This window comes from Sinocyclocheilus anshuiensis, unplaced genomic scaffold (assembly GCF_001515605.1).
Source record: "Sinocyclocheilus anshuiensis isolate Anshui unplaced genomic scaffold, SAMN03320099.WGS_v1.1 scaffold326, whole genome shotgun sequence".
NCBI classification, from domain to species: domain Eukaryota; kingdom Metazoa; phylum Chordata; class Actinopteri; order Cypriniformes; family Cyprinidae; genus Sinocyclocheilus; species Sinocyclocheilus anshuiensis.
In genome coordinates, this window is record NW_015546098.1 from 1,093,997 (window position 1) to 1,103,468 (window position 9,472).

Consider the following 9,472-nt stretch of genomic DNA (forward strand, 5'->3'; position numbering starts at 1 on the left):
ACATTAGAATGATTTCTGAAGGATCATGTGACACTGAAGACTGGAGTAACGATGCTGAAAATTCAGCTTTGCAATAAATTACATTTTAAAATATATTCAAATAAAAAGCAGTTATTTTAAATAGTAAAAATATTTCACACTAGTACAGCTTTTGCTGTATTTCTGATCAAATAAATACAGGCTTGGTGAGCAGAAGAGACTTCTTTAAAAAACATTAAAAATCTTACTGTTCAAGAACTTTTGACTGATACTGTAACTGTTTTTACAGCTTTCCTGAGATGTAAATGTTCCCATTTTATAGATTGTAAATTTGACAAAGTCCCTGGAAGTGAGGCCTGGGAGCTGGAAGCTTCTGTCTCTTCAGCTACTCAGCAGATCTTTACCCACAATCCTCAGAACCACAGTGACTCTGAGAACCAGTGTGGGGACTCCAGTGGAGCTTCACCTCCAAACATACTCTTCTGCCTCAAAGGTAAAGCTTGAATACATCAGCATGAACATGACTGAACTTGCTCCAAAATACAGATACGGTTCACGCTAAGTCCCTTAATGAGTGATTCACTGAATCGTTCATTCAAACGATTCATTCAAAACGCCTGATTCATTTAGAAACGAAGCAAGTGACTGTCTTTATGAATGGACCATTGAATCATTTATTCAAACAATTCATTCAAAACGCCTGATTCATTTAGAAACAAAGCAAGTGACTGTCTTTATGAATGGATCATTGAATCATTTATTCAAACAATTCATTCAAAACGCCTGATTCATTTAGAAACAAAGCAAGTGACTGTCTTTATGAATGGATCATTGAATCATTTATTCAAACAATTCATTCAAAACGCCTGATTCATTTAGAAACAAAGCAAGTGACTGTCTTTATGAATGGATCATTGAATCATTTATTCAAACAATTCATTCAAAACGCCTGATTCATTTAGAAACAAAGCAAGTGACTGTCTTTATGAATGGATCATTGAATCATTTATTCAAACAATTCATTCAAAACGCCTGATTCATTTAGAAACAAAGCAAGTGACTGTCTTTATGAATGGATCATTGAATCATTTATTCAAACAATTCATTCAAAACGCCTGATTCATTTAGAAACAAAGCAAGTGACTGTCTTTATGAATGGATCATTGAATCATTTATTCAAACAATTCATTCAAAACGCCTGATTCATTTAGAAACAAAGCAAGTGACTGTCTTTATGAATGGATCATTGAATCATTTATTCAAACAATTCATTCAAAACGCCTGATTCATTTAGAAACAAAGCAAGTGACTGTCTTTATGAATGGATCATTGAATCATTTATTCAAACAATTCATTCAAAACGCCTGATTCATTTAGAAACAAAGCAAGTGACTGTCTTTATGAATGGATCATTGAATCATTTATTCAAACAATTCATTCAAAACGCCTGATTCATTTAGAAACAAAGCAAGTGACTGTCTTTATGAATGGATCATTGAATCATTTATTCAAACAATTCATTCAAAACGCCTGATTCATTTAGAAACAAAGCAAGTGACTGTCTTTATGAATGGATCATTGAATCATTTATTCAAACAATTCAGTCAAAACGCCTGATTAATTTAGAAACGAAGCAAGTGACTGTCTTTATGAATGGATCATTGAATAATTTATTCAAACAATTCATTCAAAACGCCTGATTCATTTAGAAACAAAGCAAGTGACTGTCTTTATGAATGGATCATTGAATCATTTATTCAAACAATTCGTTTAAAACGCCTGATTCATTTAGAAACAAAGCAAGTGACTGTCTTTATGAATGGATCATTGAATCATTTATTCAAACAATTCGTTTAAAACGCCTGATTCATTTAGAAACAAAGCAAGTGACTGTCTTTATGAATGGATCATTGAATCACTGACTCAAGTGATTAATTCAAAAACAGATTAATTAAGAAACGAAACACTGCAGTGTTGCTCTGAGATGCACAAATGTTCTGCTCATATGCTGATATTCAGGAAAACGGCACTCTTGCTAGTGTGTATTACTCAACTATATCATATCTTATGAATATAAAAACATACCCATACAGGCATATTTTGTTGCTTTCATAACTTGAATTACAGGTCATTCTGACTGCTTCATCACTCAGTCAATGCTTTTGGACTCTCAAGACGTGTTTCTGTTTGTTTTTTGAGTGATATACGCCATTATGTCAGCTCGCACATCATTAAAACAACAATTAACATATTATTGTAGACGATAAATATCACACACCCCTGGTTTATGCCCACTGTGCTGTATTGACAGAAACCTAAAGATGGATTAGATTTATTCACTGCTGCAGAGACAGAATGCATTTGAAAGAGAATGTATAAGCAGTAGTTTATTTGTTTATGCTGCATTATCTTACTTTAGGTCATATTATTAACCAGACTTTGCATGTTTTTGTCTGAACTGATCCGCAGCAGGGAGATGTTATGTTTGAGTCTGCTGAGGAGTGTGAACGGCTCTGTCCTCTCCGTTTGTCCAGAACAGGTGAGACAAACACACCTGGACTCACTGAAGAGTTTTTCTGCACCAGTGGATCTCAGCCTTTTTGTCCTCCATTGTCTAAACAATATTCGAAGGCTCCCTTAGCCCTGGTTTTGTTTTGAAAGCTTATTTTAATCTAGTTTCTGTAAAAGAAAAAAGCAACTAAAATGATGAATCAAAATTATTATATCTTCCAGTCCATCATGATTTACTGGATAAGGATTTTTACAAATATTTTTTATTCACAACTTCTACCCGATAAATTATTTTAGAGCTTGGCATAAATAGTAAAATGTGTTTTAATTTAAAAAATGCCCATGGTTTTTCAAGTTTTTATTAATTTATGTGATATTTACAGGTCTAGAAATCATAATTTTAAAATGGGGAAGCAGTGTTATTCTAGTATCATTGAGATTCTGTTATAGTTTTTAATAATATGTTTAAAAAGTATGTGTATATATATATATATATATATATATATATGTATAAAACTTTCTATTTTATTTCTTTTTTGTATTTTTACGTCTTTTTTTTGTTTTTTTTTAAATGCCTATACAGGTCTAGAAATCATAATTTTAAAACAGGGAAGTAGTGTTATTTTAGTATCAATGAGATTCTGTTATAGTTTTTAATAATAATTTAAAAAAATATTTTGTTTTTTTTCTGTATTAGATTTGATATTTTAATACATATAATTACACTGCATAAAAATGAGAAATGTTGCTTTGGCAACTAGCTGAAATATGTTTATGCTTTTTATATTTTATTTTGTTTCAGTTAGCATTTATTTCATTTATTTGGTTTTAGTTTTCTATAATAACCCTGCGAGGAGGTAATTTTTTAATTATAAAGAAATATTGTAATTATTAGTTGTTTCAGCTTATTTTATTGTACATTTGGTCTTATTTTAAATAATTTTTAGGTCATCTTGAAGCCCTCTAGTGTAGTCACTTGTCGTAAACTTGTCCTATAAATGGATTGAATAGATTGTGGTATACTAGTTTTTGCATCTTTTATGAGTATGCTGTAAGTAAAAACAATTGAATGTTTTTTTTCTGTGCAGGACGCGTTGAGTGGCAGCAATCCCTTCTCCCAGAATCCTCCTCATCTCTCTGGAGAGTAGACAGCAGTCTGGCCTCTGCGCTCTGTAGCCGTTGGCTTTGCAGCAAAGGGCGTTCATGCAGGTAAACATGCTGAGAGATGTAGACAGACCTGTGAAGACAAATAGGCTACTCATTTTGTATGCTGTTTAAACATATGTGCATGCACTGCAAATATACATACTGTTTTATTGAGTATGCATGCATCTGTTTCTGTGTGTGTGTGTGTGTTTGTGTTTGTGTTTGTGTTTGTGTTTGTGTTTGTGTGTGTGTGTGTGTGTGTGTGTGTGTGTGTGTGTGTGTGTGTGTGTTTCAGGTGGCCCAGACTTCCTGCAAACCACTCTTCACCCCTGGACTTCGGGGCCACACCTGTCAATGACAGTAAGGTATGCAAATCACTCATAAAGATCTTTTGAATTGAACTTCACCCAAATGTTTGTTCGGTAAAACTAAAAGGAGTATCTTTAGTAAGAAGTTTTAGTGCATGACACAGAATTTTCCTCATTGTGTGAACTGTGTGTCTATTAATCAAATCATCAAGTAGGCATTATACAGCTAATTGTTGTAATTTAATTCCAGGTAAAGAATTTCACTCTGAAAAACCCGACGGGTTCGGTGGTTTCTGTGGAAATCAGAACCCTCTTCTCATACCCGGTTCCCCTCGAAGCCCTTCACATGCTGACTAAATGGTGCATACTGTAAACACACACTCATATGGCCTAAAACCTTAATTACAATGCCTTTATGAAAAATTGAATATCTAGTGCAATATGAAAAACAGTAAATACAAGCTTTTACATGCCAAAATGTTGACATGTAAATAGGACATGTATTTTCACATAAGGTTAAAGAGTCATAAGATGTTATTTTAGTGTTTTTTATTATTATAGTATTTATTAAAATTTTAATTAGCTTTAATTTGAGTATTTTCCGTTATTATGTGCTTTTGTCATTTTTTATTAGTTTTTTTTTTTCCTGTTTATTTTTTTTCTGTTTAGATTTTATTTTGGTTTCAGTAATTTTAGTACTTCAACTAGTGTTTTTTTGTTTCATTTAGTTCCCAAGATATTTCTAGTTTTTCATCAGATATAAAAAAAAATGTTTTCAGCTTTATTTGAGTTGGAAATAACAACAGTGTTCATGAAAAATACCTTATATTTATTTTTTACATTTATTTATTTATTTATTTATTTTATGCCTGTACAGTTTTTATTCATTTTTATTTCTGTATTAGATTTAATATTTTAATACATATAATTAAATTGCATAAAAATGAGAAATGTTGCTTTGTACATGTAAATAGGACATGTATTTTCACATAAGGTTAAAGAGTCATAAGATGTGTTATTTTAGTATTTTTTTATTATTATAGTATTTATTAACATTTTAATTAGCTTTAATTTGAGTATTTTCAGTTTTTAATGTGCTTTTGTCATTTTTTTAATTAGTTTTTTTCCCCTCTTTATTTTTTTCTGCTTAGATTTATTTTTTTTTGGTTTCAGTAATTTTAGTACTTCAGCTAGTTTTTTGTTTCATTTAGTTCCCGAGGTGTTTCTAATTTTTTCATCAGATATTTTTATTTTATTTCAGCTTTTTTCAGTTTTTTTTTTTTTTTTATTTTAGTTAACAATAACAACAGTGTTCATGAAAAATAACTTCACAACATAAATGTATCTGTTCTAGGTTTAATATTAGCCCGCTGTCTGTGAATATCACTACAGCAGAGTTTCTTCTGTCGGCTGCTAACCATAAGGTGAGCTCATGATCTTTGAACAGCTGTATTAAGCACTATTAAGTGTGCATTGTGTATAACTGGTTGTTGTGTACTCGTGTTTTTGCTAACAGGACAGTGAGAGAGGCAGTGTGTTGAGATTTGTCCTCCGGCCGTGGGAGTCGAGGACGGTTTCGGTGGCGTACCAACCCACAGAACACAAGCACATCACCTCACTGCTCCTCATCAGGTACTGCTCTGCACAAATGAGGCATTTATGTAGCACTGAGCTATTTCATTATAAATGTGTTGAATGGATTAAGGAAAAAAGTTTTGCTTTTTGTCGGTATGTTGCTATGGACAGAACTGCCAATGCATGGTCATAAAAAACCCTTAAAATGTATTTCCTAGCAGAAATTTTGGAAAATGGTATACAGTTTGGTCTGCAAACTTTACAATTTTTCTAGTCGAGATTAGTAGTCATTCATTTAAGCCATTTAGAAGTAGACTAATTGCATGTCCTTAAATATACTCTACCAGTCAAACGTTTTTGAACAGTAAGATTTGTAATGTTTTTAAAGAAGTCTCTTCTGCTCACCAAGCCTGCATTTATTTGATCCGAAATACAGCAAAAGCTGTAATATTGTGAAATATTTTTACTATTTAAAATATTTGCTTTCTATTTGAATATCTGTTAAAATATAATTTATTTCTGTGATGCGCAGCTGTATTTTCAGCATCATTACTCCAGTCTTCAGTGTCACATGATCTTCAGAAATCATTCTAATATTCTGATTAGCTGCTCAAAAGTATTTATTATTATTATTAATATTTAAAACAGTTGAGTACATTTTTTCAGGATTCTTTGATGAATAGAAAGATCCAGAGATCAGCATTTATCTGAAATAAAAAGCTTTTGTAACATTATACACTCTACCATTCAAAAGCTTGGAGTCAGTATCATTTTTTTTATTTGGGAAATAAATTATAGAAATGAATACTTTTATTCAGCAAGGATGCTTTAACTTGATTATTATTGATGATAAAGACATTTATAATGTTACAAAAGATTTCTATTTCAGAAAAATGCAGTTCTTCTGAACTTTCTATTCATCAAAGAAACCTGAAAAAAATCTACTCCGCTGTTTTCAACATCATAATAATAAATGTTTTTTGAGCAGCAAATCAGAATATTAGAATGATTTCTGAAGGATCATGTGACTGGAGTAATGATGCTAAAGCTCTGCTTTGAAATCACAGGAATAAATTATATTTTCAAATAGAAAACAGTTATTTTAAATAGTAAAAATATTTCACAATTTTACTGATTTTGCTGTAATTTTGATCAAATAAATGCAGGTGAGCAGAAGAGCCTTCTTTAAAACACATGGAGTAATGATGCTGAAAATAGAGCTGCGCATCACAGAAATAAATTATATTTTAACAGATATTCAAATAGAAAGCAGCTATTTTAAATGGTAAAAATATTTCACAATATTACAGCTTTTGCTGTATTTCTGATCAAATAAATGCAGGCTTGGTGAGCAGAAGAGACTTCTTTAAAAACACATTAAACATCTTACTGTTCAAAAACTTTGGGGGGCCTTTATTATAAAGCCTATTCCGCGCTCAAGCACACGCATAGAGCTTGCCGCAAAAGTAATGACTATGTGTCGGAAAAATAGCAAAGAGATATTTTAATTGTTTATTAATAAATTAGAGTTTTCTCAGTCAGTGTGTCAGCTGCGAAGATAAAGTTGCTGACTCGCTGATCTCCACATTAATGCACCTTTCATACAGATTATATAATCAGAGAGTTTTTGCTTTCAATTTGAATTGGTTTATTTAAAAGGAGACATTTCAAGCTTTCTATAGATATATTTCTCATGTCTGTGAGGCAGGTGGCCTATACGCTGAGTTTCGGTTCATTTTGGTGATGCACTCCGGTTCACAGAGACCGAGACGGCAGAAAGCATGCATGTTTGTTTTCTTTATTTTACAAAAACACAACATCTTGTCGATATTGTGAGTGCACACAAATAAAAGTAGACCCTTTACAGTTTCGAATTATGTACTACTCTTTTCTGAATGAGAAAAAATTGTAGCGTATTTTAAGTTGCTTCCAGGAAACCGTCCATGGCATGCAGTAAATGCGCTAATAGCTTCCACACAAACACTAACGTTAGAGCAAACGGCTGTGTAAAGTTACTACTACTTATGCTTTTTTTTTTTAGGTGGATGAACGATTATTCTGCCCGATATACTGTAATTACCTCAAGGACCAGCCGTTAACGATCTGCCTGTCACGGACACTGACAGCTTTTTTTTCTGCGACTAACTGACTAAATAAATTTTAGTCGACTAAGCCTTGTTGACTTAATGTATAGTTGTCGTTGACTAACGTTTAGTCGACTATTAGGGCGTTTTGAGTGATCCTCATCCAGTGCACACATACTACAGGACAAGTCATGGGCATCTATTGAGCAAAAGTGTAGGAACCTTAAATGTATTATGTAGTGCAACATTGTGATTTATTATTTTTTTTCTTCTTTTCATTTAGCAATTAGTCATATGACATTGTGCCTTAAGGTGCGGTCACTCAGTAAAATTTTCTGGGCAAAATCCAGTCATTTCAATAGCAATTTGCACAATTTCATCTGTACAGAATCCATACAGATCCATTTTTCACCCAAATTCACCACATTGAGCAAGAGATTGAGCACGCCTTATGTGTTCTAGTGTTTTTTCTCTAGGAGTTACGATGAGTTTCTGTGCTGGTTGTTAGCACACAGTAATTGTGGCTCTCTCTGTTCTCTGACAGGAACAACCTGACTGTGTTTGACATGGTTCTGGTTAAAGGCTTCGGGGCAAAGGAGCTCCTGCGAGTGGGAGGGAAGCTCCCCGGGCCTGCAGCCTCACTGCGCTTCAACGTGCCCCAGTCGACCCTCATGGAGTGCGGAGACGGTGAGCTCAGCTTCTCCTGACAGCTCATCTCTGTTAAGCTGACGTTGGGCTAGTTTTTCTGCTGTGTTCCTCACATCAGCATCAGTTTGGCTGATTCAGTATGTTCGGGCCATCGATGAGAGTGAGAACTCTGATTGGCTGTTCAGTTTAGAGAACGAGTCCGTGCAGGAGAATTAAAGAGGTCATGACATGTTTTTTTAATTATTTTATTTAGGGATGCACGGTATTGGATTTTTGCCGATATGCCGATATTTTTCAACTCATTTTGGCCGATACCGATATATTTTCTTTTGTTTGGAAACAACACCAAGTCTTTCCTGTACAGAGATTATAAAGAAATTATTTTTCATTTTGGTTAGTTTTGTTTTAACAAAAACTTGCTTTTGAGAATTAAATAAACAATGAAGTTCTTTTATAATCAGAGTACATTGAAAGCTTTGAAAATAACTATAAAGCAATCCTTAACATTTTATTTGAATATTTAACATTTGTAGATGGTCTAAAGCAAAAGAGTTTTCATAATCCATTTGAAAAAAAAAACATATTACGCATTAATGAATAAATCTGTATATATATAAATTATTTAATTTACAAGTGTCTCGTCTTATCGGTAAGGCATATCGGCATAATTTTTCATATCGGGCCGATGCCGAGATCTGCATTTTAAGCCATTATCGGTCGATTTCAATAACGTTCCGATAATATCGTGCATCCCTAATTTTATAATGTTCCCTGAGGTGTAATTATTTTTGGACGAAAAACATTCAAAGTTGAGTGATTTATGTCCTTTTTCCACCCTGTTTCTCATCCTCTGACCGAAACAGTCTGTTATGTGGTGTTTTCCCTTTAAGAGCTCAGTGTAACCGCCCACTGTTATGATTGGCTAACATCATTGCCTATGCATTACTGTTTTAAAAATTGTTTTTACATGAAATACATTACTTGCAGTTTGTGGCGTCATTGTTGGGTCCAGAACTGGCCTGATCTTTGAGCAAAAGTGTTCTGGCAAAGCCAGCATCATATGCGATTTGTTTTTAAAACAGTCAACGGTGAAAACTGAACACACACTTAAATGTGACCCTGGACCGCAAAAAATATGGGTCAATTTTTGGAAATTGAGATTTATATATCATCTGAAAGCTGAATAAATAAGCTTTCCATTGATGTATGGTTTGTTAGGAT

The 9,472-nt window shown here is 33.1% G+C and overlaps 1 protein-coding gene across 1 annotated transcript in view; it reads left to right on the forward strand.

Annotated features, from left to right (window-relative positions):
• Positions 1-9,472, forward strand: part of LOC107700308 (transmembrane protein 131-like) — a 60,205-nt gene that overhangs the window by 35,779 nt on the left and 14,954 nt on the right. The window contains exons 14-21 of the mRNA XM_016501931.1: positions 302-472; positions 2,449-2,518; positions 3,579-3,699; positions 3,932-4,001; positions 4,195-4,304; positions 5,299-5,368; positions 5,461-5,576; positions 8,148-8,290. Of these exons, the coding sequence (XP_016357417.1) occupies positions 302-472; positions 2,449-2,518; positions 3,579-3,699; positions 3,932-4,001; positions 4,195-4,304; positions 5,299-5,368; positions 5,461-5,576; positions 8,148-8,290 (871 nt within the window). The remainder of the gene's footprint in view (positions 1-301; positions 473-2,448; positions 2,519-3,578; positions 3,700-3,931; positions 4,002-4,194; positions 4,305-5,298; positions 5,369-5,460; positions 5,577-8,147; positions 8,291-9,472) is intronic.